Source organism: Melanotaenia boesemani, chromosome 2 (assembly GCF_017639745.1).
Source record: "Melanotaenia boesemani isolate fMelBoe1 chromosome 2, fMelBoe1.pri, whole genome shotgun sequence".
In the NCBI taxonomy this organism is placed as follows: Eukaryota; Metazoa; Chordata; class Actinopteri; order Atheriniformes; family Melanotaeniidae; genus Melanotaenia; species Melanotaenia boesemani.
Genome location: NC_055683.1, coordinates 7728288 through 7745846, shown reverse-complemented (window position 1 = coordinate 7745846; position 17559 = coordinate 7728288). Strand labels below are relative to the sequence as shown.

The window sequence follows — 17559 nt, the reverse complement described above, 5'->3', positions numbered from 1 at the left end:
GGAAGTGAAGTCTTGGCGCCTAGCCTGGACAAACCTGACCCAGGAGCGAAAGGTGGGGCTCTTCTTGTTAGGGAAACTGTGGACACGATGTCCAGAGAGACTTGAATTTGTGCAGGATGCACAAACACAAGTATTCACCATGGTGATGTTCCAGAAATCTTTAGTTTTACTATTAGAAGTCTGGAGTAAAAAACACAGCCGATGCCTACGATAAACTGAGCTGATAGCCGCTGGCGTATGGGCTCGTTTACCTTACATGACGTCACGTATCACGTGACAGGAAAAGTTATGTTTTTTAAAGCACTGGATCGCAGACGAGCTGAATTAAGTGCAATTACAAAAAATGAAATTTTAAGAAGCTTTTATTTATGCCACAGTGTCTCTCGGACTTTTTCAAAACGTCATATTGTGGAAAATTCAACCTGAAAGATGCTCTTTAAGGGGGGGTGTGTTACGGCCACTGCCGATTGCTGGCAGCTGCAGCTCATTTTGACGCTGATTGTTGATCTTAGAGCGCTGCCTGGATTGGCTGGAGCCGGCACACCTCCGTGTCCACTCCTCTGATTGGCCATGTCTGGACCTATCAGGCTGCAGTTTGTAAAGAGCTGAGGCTAAAAAGGCTGCAGCCGAGGCCAGTCGGGAGGGAAAGCTAGAATGGCGCAGGCCGCTTCCCCTCACCTTGTGCACTGTGTTCGTGTTGTAGGAGCGAGGCTGATTAGCGCAGGTGGCCTCGTCTCCGAGTATGGCAGATAATTGGTGGCATGGTTTACTGGGTGTCCGCTGTGCTATTTTGGTAGTCTGTTTGGTGTTGGTCTGTTCGAGTGTGCAGCAGGACATGTCCTGGCTGTTTGTGTGTTCCCAGTGGGGGACGGTAGAACAGACCGTGTAGTTTAGACTTACCCTTTTGTTTTACACCCAGTTTCAGTTTTAGCTATGCCGCTTCCTAGTGTGTACTCTGCCTTCATTATTGTTTGTTTTTAAGTTGTGCTGGGCTAGGTTAGGGTTTTGTTTGTGACGACGGTCACCTTAGTTTATGAAACTGCTGCTCTTTTGTTTGGTTTGGTTTTCACACCGAGTTCTGTATTTTCATTTGGTTTCACTCGGTGGGTTTTATATAGGGTTTTGTTAATTCCTTTGTGTATTTATTTCAGCAGTTTCACTAACCCCAACACATGTTTTTCCTTTGTTCCAGGTTTTATTCTATGTTCCATGTTTTGTGTAAATAAAATGTGCTGCATTCACCTTTTACATCTTCGTCCCGACGTAACTTTGTTGCACCCAGTCACACCTCGGATTTGGGTTGTAACAACACCCTGAGACCAATCACACTATTAAACACAGAGTAGAAACTCTTATCAGGAAACTTGCAGCAAGACTTCAGACAGGTATAAATCAGATCATCGGTGAAACACAATCTGGCTTCCTTGGTGGAAGAGTAATTTACAATAACATCAGGTTGGTCCTGGGCTTCACTGCCTACAGTGACATGTTTACAGGAAGTGGCTACCTTCTATTCCTGGACTTCTAGAAAGCTTTGATTCAGCTGAACGTCCTTTTATTTTAGAAACGCTCACAGAATTTGGCTTTGGAAATAAATGTATTGATCTAATTGATATGCTACACAATGACATCAACAGCTGTGTAGCTTTGGAGTCCGGTACATGTTGGAGGTTTCCAGTCAGGAGGGGATCAGACAAGGATGCAACACCTCACCCTCGCTGGTTATAATGGTCGCTGAGCTGCTGGCTATCAGTCTTACAAACAAAGGTCTCCTCTCTGTGTGCCTGTTACCAGAGTTCGGGGCCGTCGTCATGACAACTCACTGAGCTCTCTCAGCTGTTAGGAGCCAGCTGACCTTTGACCTAATTCATTCAGTTTTATTGATCCAGATTATGGACTTCTCACCTGGTTTTGTCCTTGTAACGAGTCCAGGTATGTCTCTATCCTTTTTTCCTGTCTCCTCCTTGTCCTTCTCATTAAAACAGGCCACATGTCCTCCTCTCTCTCCTCCTCTGTCTGTCCTCTCATCATATTCTTTGCTGCTCAGTTACATGATGGACTGTGTTTCAGCTCTTTCTGCCTTTTACAATAATTTGTTCTATAATCCACCAGTACAGTACATTTAATATTCAGTTTCAGCTTTAAATACTTTAACTATTCACTTCAGCTTCATAATTACTTCAGATGATACTTCAACAAGCAGATTTCAGCCATTTTCAGCCATGTTTAACAATCTTAAGCAAATTTCAGGTAAATTGTCCACCATTTTAACTACATTTAAACATCAGTTTGAGCTTTAAATCCTTCCAACTATCGACTTAAGTTTCATATATACTTCTGCAGCAACCATATTTCAGCCCTTTTCAGCCATCTTCAGCAATCTTAAACACATTACAGTTCAACCTTTCACACTTTCAGCACCTTTTAACTCCAGTTTGAGCTTTAAATTCTTCAACTTTTCACTTCAGCTTCATAAATAGTTCTTCAACAACTATTTTTAACCATCTTCAACCATCTTTCAGCATTTCAGTCCAATCATTCAGCATGAACGCATTCACACGTGCTGTTGTGCTAATAACAGCTTTTTCTAGGTGTAACTGTAATTTCTGGAGGAAGACGACTCATTCTGATACAGCAGCTCCTCAACATGCACACACAGTATGGATGTACATGTGAACGATGTGTTTTATATCTAATAAGAGATAAAAACACTGATACACTGATCCAACTTACAACAACTTATTACTTATTCTTGATAGACACACCATTTGATCTCACACTCTTACCTGAACCTGGCTCTGTTTTACAAAAACAACATTTTATGTTCGAACCTTGAGGGTGGTGGCCTTTCTGTGTGGAGTTTGCATGTTCTCCCCGTGTATGCATGGGTTCTCTCCGGGTTCTCCGGCTTCCTCCCACCATCCAAAGACATGCGTGATAGGTTAATTGGTTATTCTAAATTCTCCCTAGGAGAGAGTGTGTGTGTGAATGGTTGTTTGTCTATCTGTGTTGGCCCTGCGACAGACTGGTGACCTGTACAGGGTGTACCCTGCCTCTCACCTGTTAAAATGCTGGGATAGGCTCCAGCTCACCCGCGACCCGTAATGGAATAAGCGGTCAAGATAATGGATGGATGGATGGAACATTTTATGTCCATGATAAGTCTACACACACACACACACACACACACACACAAAACCAGGGTTATAATGTTAATGTGCATCCAGTCAGTTAGCTGGTCAGTAGCATCTTGGCTTTAATATGAACACATGCACTTACATAACGGCCAGCTTCTCTCATTCCAGTTCAAACAGAGGACAGTGGTACTGACCACTGCTAACGTTTCTTAGCTAGAAAAACGTTGGCTAACTCCTACCTACCAACATAAAGAGTAACCTAAGCTTAAATGCAGCAAACATGAGGACTGCTGATGATAAGAATGTGTTGGTATTGAGTGGTAGAAGTTAAGAATTGTGCCACATCTCCTGGTTTAAGCCAGGTTCTTCCACCACTACAGCAGACACTCAGGAAGGCAGCATCGCTCTGTGCAGAGAGCTCAGAGCCCGAGGTGGGGAAGGCAGGCGGGATCACTCCATTTTAGAGAAAACAAGAATAATATTTTTCTTGTTAAAATATTATGTTTCAACCAAGCACAGTATGGTTTTTACACATTTCTAGTTTGTTAAAAAAAACTAGAAATGTTAGGGGTGCTGGGATTCAGTTTAGGGGTTGTTATGTAGATAGATGAGCAAACCAGTTGGTTTAGGTGCTTTACGGTAAACAAGATGGTGTATGGGTCAGAATACAGGGAGGAGGCGGATGGAGTATCTTTATCTTGAACTGTGGGTCCAGCTCCGTTTATTTACAGTAGTTCAGCTCAGCAGTGTCATACCAGTCCTGCAACAACAAGCAGACATCAGTCAGTAACTGGACTCAATATTACAGGCTGTGTTACACAAGCATGACACACACAATACCCTCAAGCAGACCTGCACTAAACAGTAACATATAAACCAGCAGATCTGAGGATAAACATCCCCCTGCCTGAAGAACCCCAAGCAGCTAACTGGTCCCCACGTAATGTCAGCATTACTATTAAGGAGCGTCTCGCTGGCTGGACTAATCCAGGTGGAGCGATGGCGCCACCTGGTGGCCAGCGCGGGTATAGGTCCATGGCAGCATGTGCCGCTCACGCTCTCCCGTCATGAACATGGCCCCTTGTCTCCTTTCCTCCTAACAAAACCCTCACCTGCACCGTGGAAGAACACGAATATCTAGGCCAAGGACGCCCCCAAGTGGTGGCCAGGGGTGGCCAGTGCCACCCTGAACAAAACCCTGGCCACCCCTGAAAATATATATATATTTTTTTTTACTATTACCACGGTACAGCATGCTTTGTTTAGATTTGAATGTTGAGTTTTGAAAAATATTTCAAAGCTGAATAAAAAAGATAATACGTATTTTAATCAGGTGCACACAGGGCACCTCACATGTAGGGTCCTATTGTAAGGTCCTTAGAGCGAGGACACCGAAGTGGGAAGAACAAAGCGATGTTGCCGCTGAACACTTCCACTTTCCACTGAATGGACATAATCGACTCTACAAAAGGCTCGTCAGTAAGTATATGATGAAACCACGATCACTTCAGTTTAATGGTTTTCTGCCAATTGTTGGTGGGGTTTAAATAATTATAGGGATGATGGCTAGTGCCAATATGTGGATGTTAATGACCTGGAATGAATGGTTCCTGTTACATGGGCTAATGCTACCAAGCTAACGTTAGCCAGTGTTCGTCAAATCAAGCTATTCATAAGTTAATGTCTGCACAGGTTAGCTAGTTAATAACATTACTAATCTATCTACGTTAGATAGAGAAAATTTCTAACAACCTTGTGAACTTGTCTTTAATGCTAGCTAATGTTAGCTGGCTGAATACCATTGCCCAGGCAGCTAACATTACACAGAATTTGCTATAATAGCGTCATGATTTAATTAGTCACTGTGTGCTAAAGTTATGCCATTTTGCAGACAATGAAGAGAAAGTCTTCAAAAGACATTGCCTCCTTCTTTTCAAAGAGACAGATGATTACAGAAGAGCAGCACAGGGCAAATGCTAGGCAGCCAGAGAAAGAAACAGAATCAGAGACAGAGAATGACATTGTGGCTACAGCTGAAGGTAACTCAAGTCAAGTCAACCGCAAATGTTTCCCTGACTTCTAAGGACGTCATTTGTACTAGATTTATTTCTCAGAACAATATCACAGAGTTGATCAAATCCTAGACCTTTTCTTGGAGTATAATATCACCGTCCTTGTGCTTCTTCCATAACTGGTATTTATTTTATTACTCCAGCTTTGGCTATAGCATAATGTTGAGTGTAGTGCCGTGTTGACAGGAATTTCTCCTCTGGGGATGAATAGTAACAGGGTAAAAATGATATCCTGATGTGTAATCTGGGGGCTGTAGAAACACTCAGACTAAATCATCTTATAGTAACAGAAGGCTCTGTTTATTTGCATATGATGATCAATTGAAGTCATTTGATGACACATATCTTTTACAGTAGAGGGCTCAGAACAGCTGGATCCTGACCAGCCCAGGCCTCCAGGTAGTGGACCTGCTCATGGACCAGCAGGTGAGGATGATGTTTTCCTGATGTTAGAATTGATATTTAGAAGATCTGTTCTAGAGGAACGCCTTGTCATCATATTTTTATAATAATGACTGCTTTTCTCTGTTGTTCTAGACATATCCAAGTCACGAGCAGATGGACCAAAACAGGCCTATTTAAAGGTTTACCCTCAGACCTTGTATAACGACAGGAGACGGGGCTTCAACTATAAGTGGTTCTCCACTCATAAGTGGTTGGAGTACTCACAAGCTACGAACTCTTCCTACTGCTATGCCTGTCGGCATTTTAGTCTTCCCAGCTCAGGTGATACTGTATTCACATCAGAGGGGCTTAATAACTGGAAAAAAGCTATGTTTACGGATGGGGGATTTGCAACCCATGCAAAATCTGAGTCCGATTGTAATGCAATGTTTGCATGGGCATTGTACAAGAAGACACGTGAAAGTGAGTGCTCTCTCCCAGCCTCAATGAACACAGGTTATGAGAAGCTGGTGAAAGAAAACTGAGAATATATAAAAAGCGTAGCAGACACATTGCTTCTCACAGCCACACAGAACATAGCACAGAGGGGAAACAATGAAACTGAAGGGCACAATAAAGGGAATTTTCTTGCTATCATGGAACACCTAGCAAATCATGATCCCAAAATAAAAAAAAAGATGACTAGTACCAGAAATGCAACATACCTGGGCCATCGTACACAAAACGAAATGCTTGATTGCTTAGCTGATATAGTCCGAACCGAAATAATAAGTGAAGTAAAACAAAGCGAAGCCTTCAGTATTTTGGTTGATCAGACAAAAGACCTTAGCAAAAAGGAACAGTTGTCTTTTGTTATCAGATACTATTATGACGGGGTAGTGCAGGAAAGTTTCCTAAATTTTGAAGCAGCAGAGCACTCACAGAAAAAGTCATTCTAATGCTACAGAAGCATGGCCTTGACTACAGGAAGCACTTGGTGGGACAAGCATATGATGGTGCTTCTGTTATGAGTGGAAAGAACACAGGTGTGCAAGCTCGCATTAAGGCTGAGGCACCTCTAGCTTTTTATTTTCATTGTAATGCACATTGTTTAAATTTGGTATTAGTAGATTGTGTGAAGTCCATCAGTGAAGCATCCTGTTTCTTTTCCCTTTTACAAAGGCTTTATGTATTTGTCTCCGGATCACATGTACACCAAAGATGGCTGGAAATCCAGAAGGAGATGTATCAGGGGCCCCCTAGAGAGCTACAGAGGCTGATAGAAACACGGTGGGCTTGCAGATATAAAGCTTGTAAGGTTCAAGACAGACTACCAGCAATCACTCGTCTTCTCAAGGAACTTTCTTTAGAGGGAGGTGGTGACCGTTGTGTTGATGCGAGGGGTTTGCTGGCTCAAAAAGATGAGAAATTTGTTACCCTTCTTGTAACATATACTCACATGTTTGGTGAAGTCTATTATTTATTAGAATCTCTGCAGTCCACTGAACTAAATTTAGGGACTGCAGTATCATTTGTAGATGCTCCTGTTGACACATTACAGAGCTTTAAGGTAAATGGTGCACTCTTTGATGAAATGTGGGAAGAGGCTACGTCCTTGAAAGAACAGTGTTCAGTCAGTGTTTCAACTCCAGCTCGCAAAGTCACACCAAGCACAAAGCTGAATGATTATATATTTACTCCAATCACTCAGAGAGGACAGGGTACAGATAAGGAGTGATTTCGTTCAGGATCATTTATTCCAGTTATTGAGGTTCTTCTGTCTGAGGTAAACCGACGCTTTTCTAAAGAAACTTGTGCTCTAATGTATGGGATACAAGCCCTGAATCCCAGTAGTCCCACATTCTGTGTTGAAGAGCGTGTTTTTCCATTTGCTGTGCAGTATAACTGCAACACAGATGACCTGAAATCTGAGATGAGGCAGCTTAAGAGAATGATTGAGAGGAAGAAATCTAAAGGGGAGAAAACACCCTCTAGTTTATTAGAACTTACTGTGTATCTTGAACCATACAGGTCTTTGATGAGTTTTACAAACTATGCAAAATTGCACTTGCACTACCTGTTAGCACTGCATCTTGTGAGCATAGTTTCTCTGTACTTAAATTGATTAAAACTCATTTAAGAACAAGAATGAGTGATGAACGTTTGGGTAATTTGGGTGTTTTAAGTGTAGAGTCAAGAAGGGCAAAGGCCATCAACCTTGATACTTTTGTTGATTTGTTTGCCAGACGACACAACAACAGGCGGATCAAACTCATCTAAGCATCTTTGCCATTTTGCCTCTGTAATTTTGTCCTAGGTCACAAACATCTATGTACAAAACACATAAGAATGTAAATAAATGCAAATGGTAAATAAATGTACATTTTAATGGTGAGAAGAGTCAGTGTGCTGATGTTCATTAAGGTTGTTTGACTAGATCAATCCTGTAGTCGCCATATAAATTGAGAGGAACAAGTCCTACTTAATGTTCAGATATGCCCAAAATGTTCCTCCCAATATATTTACTGGAAGCACACAATATCCACAATATTTGAATTATTTTTGCGATCCAAGAAGCCTTAGTTTAAATTCAACAATCCAATTTTTAAGGCCCCTGAAGTTAAATTTAAGTTTTTGGTTTTGTAGAATGAGGAGCAAAGTATTGAGATTTTGCTTTGAGTGCACTAGATTAATGCATCTACAATGTTCAAATTAAAAAAAAAGACCCCCTGGCTGAATTTGGTCCCCCACCCACACAACCAAGGCTGTAATCATGGATATAGCCTTTTCTAGATAGTGGCAGATAATTTAATTTTGTCTGTTTTTCTAGGAACACATCTGATCGGGAGTTCTGTGTGTAAGCTCAAACTGAGTCAATTCATGTTTTTGTCCACAGACTACATGGACTTTTGTAGTTATGCATAATTGACTTAATAACCTTTTGCCACCCTGCTATTTTTTCTGGCCACCCTGTGGCCACCCCTAAAAGAATTCTCTGTGGGCATCCCTGATCTAGGCAGACTTATGGAAGTGTCTGCTGACTAACACCCATACATCCACCTAACAGAGACTCCGCCCTGTTACGGGTAAATGTCTGAGCTTAACTTCGCTCATATCAGATAGAACTGAGCCAACAGGAAATCCTCACTTTCCTCATCGACTTAACACTCAGGATAATGAACCAGCTGACATAAACCTCTGTAGGACGTCTCACGTAGGCAGAGGAGAACTTCTACAGCAGAACTCGTCTGCTTCACTCGTGGCTAAAACCGGAACGAACCCCAACTCTACTCCGTCACTTCCCTCCCACCGTCACAGAGGCTCAGTCCTACACACCCACAACCCAGTCTTTACTACAGGGGCTTCAGCCCCCACAATGGGCTAGAAACGCCTCTGGTGTACACGCCATAGACTTTGCTGTAATGAAAGGAGCTTTAAAACTTAAATGCTTAAATTCCTTTACTAGACACAGAGATTCCTTCTGGTTCTGCATTCCCAGGGCAGTTTTCCAAAAAATGGGAGGTACTGACTTTGTACTACGATGTGACGATGATGTACGCAAACTACCTGCAAATGATCAGATTTCCACCAGCAAGTTCTCCTCTACTGGAAGTTATTGTTCTGCCATCATGTTACACCACACAATACACCCCTTTGGAACAACCGATGCATCCTATGGAATAGAAAATCAATGTTCTTAAGAACTCGGATGGAAAGGGAATCTGGTCTATCACCCACCTAATGGACGATACAGGTGAACTATTAAATGATCCAGATTCCTGTAATTAACTGAAATTTCACTGCACAATTCAAGAGAATAATAAAGTTAAAAGCAGTTCCCATTACTGTGAGAAGAATGATCCAACAAACCAGGGAGCGTTCTGATATTCCAGTAGAACTGAAGCCGCTCTGGATCAGCGGCGACACTTGGAACAGTTTGACTTCAATAACAGATTCATTGGAAACGGCTTAACAGCCACTATTACCCTTTCCACTTAAAAAGAAAGGACATTCTTAAGGACGATGATACAGAAACATCAGGAAAAGAAGGAAAAGATATTTGTCTCATCCACTTCTACCTACAACTAAAGAAGTGTCTTTAAAATCCTAAATGGAATATTTCCATCACACAACTTCCTACATGAGAAATTTAACTTGGAGAACAACTCATGTGGATTCTGTGAGACAGAAATGGAAACAACAGAACTTATTTTTCTACTGCAAACAAGCGTATGAATCTCGGACGTCTTTCAAAGTGGCTTCACTCAGAAAATATCCCAGCGCCCCTCTGAATATGTGCTGAGTCACTGCTGGAACATTAAAGGAGAAGAAGTTGGAATTTCTTGGGAATAACTTGATCTGCTGGCCAAACATTTTATTCATAGATGTAAATCTGCCAGAACTAAACCCACTTTAATGGTTGGAAGAATGAAGTGAAAATCTTCTCAGAATGTCTTTGTAGAAAATGAAAAGAAGCCAAAGACTTCTTTCCTGGATGGACTTGTTCATGTTACTAGGCTGAGACCCACCTGCTGTTTGTTCTTAATCCCCTTTCTGTTCTCCTTTATGTTATTCCTCTGAGTTCAAGAGCAGCCTTAACACATAGAACACGGATAACATGGATATAGTGGCTTTTCCCACATGTTTGTAGACATGTTGTAAAGCAATAAAGCTTTATTAAAAGCAGCTTGTTTTCTGGTTCCAGACAGTAAAGCATGTTGGAAAGAAGGTGAGAACGATGTTCTGTGCAGAACAACTCATGAAATGAACATAGAAGGAAGAACATCGTTACTTAGTTTGAACCAAAGAAAAAAATGATGCACTTTTGTCAATCTTTATATTTTAGGAGGAAAATTCCACATCCATAAAAGTACATTTCACAATCCAACAGCAGCATTTAAGCTGTTTCTGATTGAAGCTGATTTTTACTTTAAGTCTCTAAAACTGATTTCTAATCAGAAATGCAGATCAATAATTAATATTCATTCACAGCTTTTCAGCCAATAAACTCTCACAAATACTATTATTATATATAGAATATTATGAAGTCTGTCACACCAGTTTTTCTTTCATTTCTATTTCTATTTGTTTACTTTCTATACTTTATTTTATTTTCTACTTTATTTTTCCTCTTCATTCCGTTTCTTTCTTCATGTGCATCTTGTACAAACTGGACTGGATTTACTTTCACTGTCTGTTTATTGTTTGTCAGGTTTGAATGAAGCATAAAAACAATGAAGACACAAAGCCAATAATGTGAGACAGGTCCAGTTTCTCTGAACATCTGATGACGTTCAGCTTTAGTTTCACAGCAGTTCTCTCAGAGTTTCTGTCATACGTGTTGTTTTCTGCAGCCTGTCAGGATGTCTGATCACAGAGGAAGGCTGTGCTTCTCTGGCCTCAGCTCTGACCTCCAACCCCTCCCATCTGAGAGAGCTGGACCTGAGATACAACCATCCAGGAGACTCAGGAGTGAAGCTGCTGATGGCTGCACTGAAGGATCCACACAGACTCAGGTATGGAGAGGCTGCTGCAGCCACACAATGTCTGATAGAGGAGGAAGATCTGCAGACATTTTCTCTGTCCTTCACTCAGTCCTGCTTCATGCTGGATATGAGTGTTATATGAACCATCACACATGTAGGAGCCTTTTTCCTTTGCTCACAGCAGATATGTGAGTAGGAGAGTCTCCAAGGAGAACATCTGCAGGAACAACAGTGATAACTGTCTGTTGCTCAGAGTTTCTTCAGTCTGGAAACATCTCTGCAGGTTAAAGGGACATTCTGTCATAGAAACATCTTTTCTGTCCTCTGACCCTGGATCAGACACAGAGATGCTCCAGGAAATGTTAGCTTAGCTTAGCACAGATATTTATAAAAGCATGTCAACAGTCATGTTCTTGTAAAGTTCTCTTTAGAAATCAGTCCATATGGAAATGTGCACGTGTTGATCAGACCTGTATTCCTACCTCTGTATAGATACATTTAAACACATGATGGATGAAAAGCTTCCCATGAATGATGATGCTCAGTGATTCTCCCACTTACTGGAGGCTCCTGATGCTGAATCACAGCAACAGACCCACAACATTAATTTAGATGAGACACATATAGAGCAGGAAGTATTCTGGTCCCTGAAGACTCGTTCCCTCTAGATTCTTTCATTCATGTCGTCTTCTGTTGGTGCCGCTGCTCCGTGCAACGTCACACATGAGTGTCGTTGCAGTTTTTATCAGTTTCCTTCAATCAGCTGCACACAGCTGATCACAATGATGGAGACAGTCAGTGGAGCCCCTCCCCCTGATCTGATCTGAAAAGAGGAGTTAGACAGGAAAACACAAGTTCTTTACTTCTTCATGCTCCTGAAGTCTGGCTTAGTGTTTGATGATCTGGACTCATAATGAGGACATGAATGAAAATGACTGAGAGAGTCACTGGATTTCTGTCCAGACTTTGTCACTTTACACTCAATATTCACTCAGCAGTCACATGACTTAAATGTAGGTTGTTTTACCAGAAAATGCAGCGTCATGCTAAAGATTTCAGACCTGCCGGTGGACTGGATTCCTGTGGGACTGGATCAGGAGTCTTCCTGTATCAGTGCTGCTGATCAGTGGTGTAAATAGATGATAAGGACCTACTGGAGCCACTAGGAGGCGGAGTAGAGCCCTACTGTCCCGTAGGAATGGACTGATAACCACTGATAATGCTGCTTCAGTCATGTGATAACGGCTGGATCGGGTGCTGGAGGAGGTGATGGAGATGGCAGTGTGTGTGTGTGTTGTGATGAAGATGATAATGTTACATCAGGTTTCCTGGTTAACGTGAAAGGACTCAGTATGTTCACAGCTGATGTTGAGGAAAGATGAGACAGACTTTCCTGAATCCTGTCACATCCTGTATTTCAGCAGCTGCAGCTCCATGTCTGACCACCAGAGGCAGTCTAACCTCTCCTCTTCACTCAGGACTTTAGAGCTTTGATGGTCCCATGCTGCTGATTCAGTAATTACTAATTCAATCATCCATCAGATGATCAATCAGCTTCAATAACAGTGTAGATGTTGGAGTCAGTAGAAGCTGGTGATGTGGCTGCACTTCAAACTGGAAATGAATCAGCAGACTGGATCAGATGTGGAAGAAGTGTGGTGAGTTGATGCTGCTGATCCCTCTGATTTGTTCCTGCTTTAGAAAGAAATGTGTTTGTGTCCACACAGCAGCAGGATCTGCAGGAATAATGTGAGGGAACAAATCCTCAGTGTGATGATGAAGCAGCTGTTAGTGGTCAGTAGGAAACAAGCCGTCACAGCTCCAAACACACACATCATGGCCTCAAACAGAGTCTCTGACAGTCATTTAGCTTCATGTGCAGGAAAAGAACCACTTTAACATTTCCCAGCTGAGCCACAACAACGAATCTGAGCCAATCTGCTCTGCAGAGGAGATTATTGTCAGAAGCTGATCAATAAGACTTCAGGGCAGAAAGAAGATGCAGCTCTTGGTTAGATCAGGAGTTTCTGCAGAGTTCTTCATCTGTGAAGAGATGAAAAGGAGAAGATGGTTGAAAGAAGAAACTGGGACTTCCACAAAGCAGTTTTGTTGGTGTGGGTGTGGACCAATCAGCTTCCTGATTCTGCTCCTTCTAGTCTGGAGATGCTCCAATCAGGTGGACGTGTCCAGATGTTGGACTGGTCCTTTCTCAGTGTAGAACAAAGTGTGTATGAGAGCCATGTAATGTCCATGTTAGCATGCTCTGACCCCCTCCTCCTTTCAGGGTGGAGCCTGCTGGAGAACCATGGTTGAGACCAGAAGGTGTGAGGAAGTGTAAGTGTGTTTTTCATTGGATTCAACACATTCAACCATCTTCACACTGTTCCATCACTCATTCATCAGTCAGCATCAAAGTGTCAATAGATCAATAACTGCAGCTGGATTGTGTTTGTTCTCTCCATCAGATTCCTGTCCACTCACCATCCACATGGACACAGTGGACAGAAACCTCAAACTGTCTGACAACAACAGGAAGGTGACATTTGTGGAGGAGCTTCAGTCATATCCTGATCATCCAGACAGATTTAAATGGCCTCAGCTGCTGTGTGAAAATGTTCTGACTGGTCGCTGCTACTGGGAGGTCGAGTGGAGAGGAGTCGTTTCTATATCAGTGAGTTACAGAGAAATCAAAAGGAGAGGAGACAGAGACTGTTTGTTTGGATTCAATGATCAGTCCTGGAGTCTGAGATGCTCTGATGATGAAGGTTACTCTGCCTGGCACAATAACATAAAAACACCCATCTCCTCCTCCTCCTCCTCTGTCTCTAACAGAGTAGCAGTGTATGTGGACCGTCCTGCTGGCTCTCTGTCCTTCTACAGAGTCTCCTCTGACTCACTGATCCACCTCCACACCTTCATCACCACATTCACTCATCTTCTCTATGCTGGATTTGGGGTCTTTAGTTCCAGGTCTGGTTCCTGGTCTGGTTCCTGGGTGTGTGTGTGTTGAGTGTAAAGAGTGTGATGGTAGCAGAGAAACTCTGACTGGTGAACAGATAGTTCAGTCTGTACATGTCTGTCTCTTTCACTCAGAAACATCTTTTCAGATTCATGGATTCAATCAGTTTGTGTGTGAAACTCTTCTAAATGATTCCTTGGAAACTTCTTCCTCTTCCAGTCCTTTAAAGATGGAAGCTGTGCTTCTTCCAGGATCCACATGTTGTTTCCAGTCAAAGCTTCACACTGAATATCAGGATGTTGTGTTCACTTCATGTCAGCTGCAGTTAGTTCCACTTCATGATGCTGGAAATGAAAATCCTCCCAGTGTTTCACTCTTAGTTTCTTTGCTTCATTCTGTCTTTATTTGGACTTTCTCACATTTTCACATGTTGAATTAAAGATTCATTTTCACATCACAAATTTCATGTTTTGCTTCATTTTTCACCACAAATGTTTGATTTTCTACTTAAAATGTAGAATTTAAAGAATTTTCATTCAAACTTTCACGTATAAATTTTATCTTTATTTTCATTCAGATTATTTTAGACTTTTTGTGAAAATATTTGATGTTTAATGAAAAATAAATACGTAATTTCTCTTTAATTTCTATTCATGTGGTTTTGATATTTTATCTCAAATTTTACTTTTTTTTATTCTTTATTTTTATTTTATTTTATTCTAGTAACTCATTTTATTTTAGACGTTTTAATCTTTTTCCTCGTGTTTAACTTTTTTGTTCCATTTAATAAATCATAAAAAAATTCTCTGTTGTCAATGTTTTTCTTTGTGATGATGATGACGATAATGAAGAATAAGATCAATAAACCAGGTTGTTTAGTTTTTATAATAAAGAACAAATATAAAGCTGTTCTGACTTTATCAAATGTAGAAAAATGAAAGCAGAAGTAAAATATAAGAAGAATAAAAATAAATGAAGCACCATAATGAGAACATGCTAGAACAATTATTATTGTAAAATATTAGAGGAAAATAGAAGCAACATAAAAGAGATTAGGAAAATATTAAATGGTATTATTAACTATGGGTCTAAGGAAACATCATTTTCTGATTATTTTACTCAAAATGGTAAAAAACGAGCAACATAAACACAAGCAGCAGCTTTAATGAGTTCTTTGTTACCGTTGGACCAAAGCTGCAGAGAAATGAATAAAAGATGACTGGTGAACACAATCACATTGTTTGGACCTTGTTTGTTGAGTCCCCCAGGGGTCCGTGTTGGGCCCAAAGCTCTTTATTCTCTACATAAATGATATGTGGAAAGTCTCAGATACATGAAACTAATCCTGTTTGCAGATGATAGCAGTATTTTATGTCCTGGAGAAGACTTGCAGCAGGTTCTGGAACAATCCCACAGGAAATGAAGGAAGTAAAAAGATGGTTTGATAGAAATAAATTAGCAGTGAATTGAAATAAAACAAAGATGATGTTGTTTGGAAGCTGTGGTACAGATGCTGGGAGACAAGTGAAAATAGAGGATGTAATAAGTGAAAGGGTTTATGATTATAAATTTCTTGGTGTGATTATCAACCACAGAAAATGCTGGAAGTCACATATTAAGTTTGTTCAGACAAAAATAGCAGTTCTGACCAAATTTAAACGTTTCTCGGATCAAAAGTCACTTTATATTCTGTAGGGGAGAGTGGGGTCATTTGTGCCAAAGGGCAAACAGTGCCCCCCACCCTGTTATCTAGAAAACCATGGAAGAAACTGGTCATGTGACCACATATTTTTCTAGCGGCATCCATTTCACTCATCCTCCAAAGAAGGGAGACACATGGCTTGAGAGGGAAGCACATTTAATTTCAACAAACAACTTTTTACCCTCCAGAGTCAAATTTTTACAATGAAGGTTTTTTGATTGCTGTGTTTGAACAATTATAGACAACTCTGAAAATAGTTCACACACATTTTAGCACTTTAGTAAGCGACACCGTGAGTCTATACAGTTAGCATGATGCTAGCTCAAAACATCTGGGGGATGCATTTTTTTCAAAATGGTGGGCAGACAGACACGGTTTCAGCTCCTCTTTTTGAGAATAAAGTAGAAATGTAGAGAATAAAGTAGAAATGATGAGAATAAATTAGAAATGTTGAGAATAAATTAGAAATGTTGAGAATAAAGTAGAAATGTGGAGAATAAAGTAGAAATGATAAGAATAAAGTAGAAATGTGAAGAATAAAGTAGAAATGTGGAGAATAAAGTAGAAAAGTGGAGAATAAAGTAGAAATGTCGAGAATAAAGTAGACAAGTGGAGAATAAAGTAGAAATGTGGAGAATAAAGTAGAAATGTGGAGAATAAAGTAGACAAGTGGAGAAAAAAGTAGAAATGTGGAGAATAAAGTAGAAAAGTGGAGAATAAAGTAGAAATGGTGAGAATAAAGTAGACAAGTGGAGAATAAAGTAGAAAAGTGGAGAATAAAGTAGAAATGTGGAGAATAAAGTAGAAATGTAGAGAATAAAGTAGAAATGTGGATAAAGTAGAAATGTGGAGAATAAAGTAGAAAAGTGGATAATAAAGTAGAAATGTGGAGAATAAAATAGAAATGTGGAGAATAAAGTAGAAATGTGGAGAATAAAGTAGAAATGTGGAGAATAAAGTAGACATGTGAATAAAGTAGAAATGTGAAGGATAAAGTAGAAATGTGGAGAATAAAGTAGAAACATGGAGAATAAAGTAGTAATGTGTAGAATAAAGTAGAAATGTGTAGAATAAAGGAGAAATGTGGAGAATGAAGTAGAAATGTGGAGAATAAAGTAGACATGTGAATAAAGTAGAAATGTGAAGAATAAAGTAGAAATGTGGATAATAAAGTAGAAAAGTGGAGAAGAAAGTAGAAATGTGGAGAATAAAGTAGAAATGTGGAGAATAAAGTAGACATGTGAATAAAGTAGAAATGTGAAGAATAAAGTAGAAATGTGGATAAGAAAGTAGATAAGTGGATAATAAAGTAGAAATGTGGAGAATAAAGTAGACATGTGAATAAAGTAGAAATGTGGAGAATAAAGTAGAAAAGTGGATAATGAAGTAGAAATGTGGAGAATAAAGTAGAAAAGTGGATAATAAAGTAGAAACGTGTAGAATAAAGTAGAAATGTGTAGAATAAAGTAGAAATGTGGAGAATGAAGTAGAAATGTGTGGAATAAAGTAGAAACATGGAGAATAAAGTAGAAACGTGTTGAATAAAGTAGAAATGTGTAGGATAAAGTAGAAATGAGGAGAATAAAGTAGAAATGTGGAGAATTAAGTAGAAATGTGGAGGATAAAGTAGAAATGAGGAGAATAAAGTAGAAATGTGAAGAATAAAATAGAAATATGGAGAATAAAGTAGATATGTGAATAAAGTAGAAATGTGGAGAATAAAGTAGAAATGTGAATGAAGTAGAAATGTAGAGAATAAAGTAGAAATGAGGAGAATAAAGTAAAATGAGAATAAATTAGAAATGTTGAGAATAAAGTA

At 40.1% G+C, this 17559-nt stretch overlaps 1 protein-coding gene across 1 annotated transcript; it reads left to right on the top strand.

Annotated features, from left to right (window-relative positions):
* Positions 1 to 4536: 4536 nt before the first annotated feature.
* LOC121654671 lies at positions 4537 to 8266 on the top strand. Its single transcript, XM_042008907.1, has 4 exons — positions 4537 to 4616; positions 5029 to 5176; positions 5564 to 5635; positions 5747 to 8266. Exons 1-4 carry the CDS (start codon positions 4584 to 4586, stop codon positions 6136 to 6138), a joined length of 645 nt encoding a protein of 214 aa, XP_041864841.1. The 5' UTR covers positions 4537 to 4583; the 3' UTR covers positions 6139 to 8266.
* Positions 8267 to 17559: the final 9293 nt, after the last annotated feature.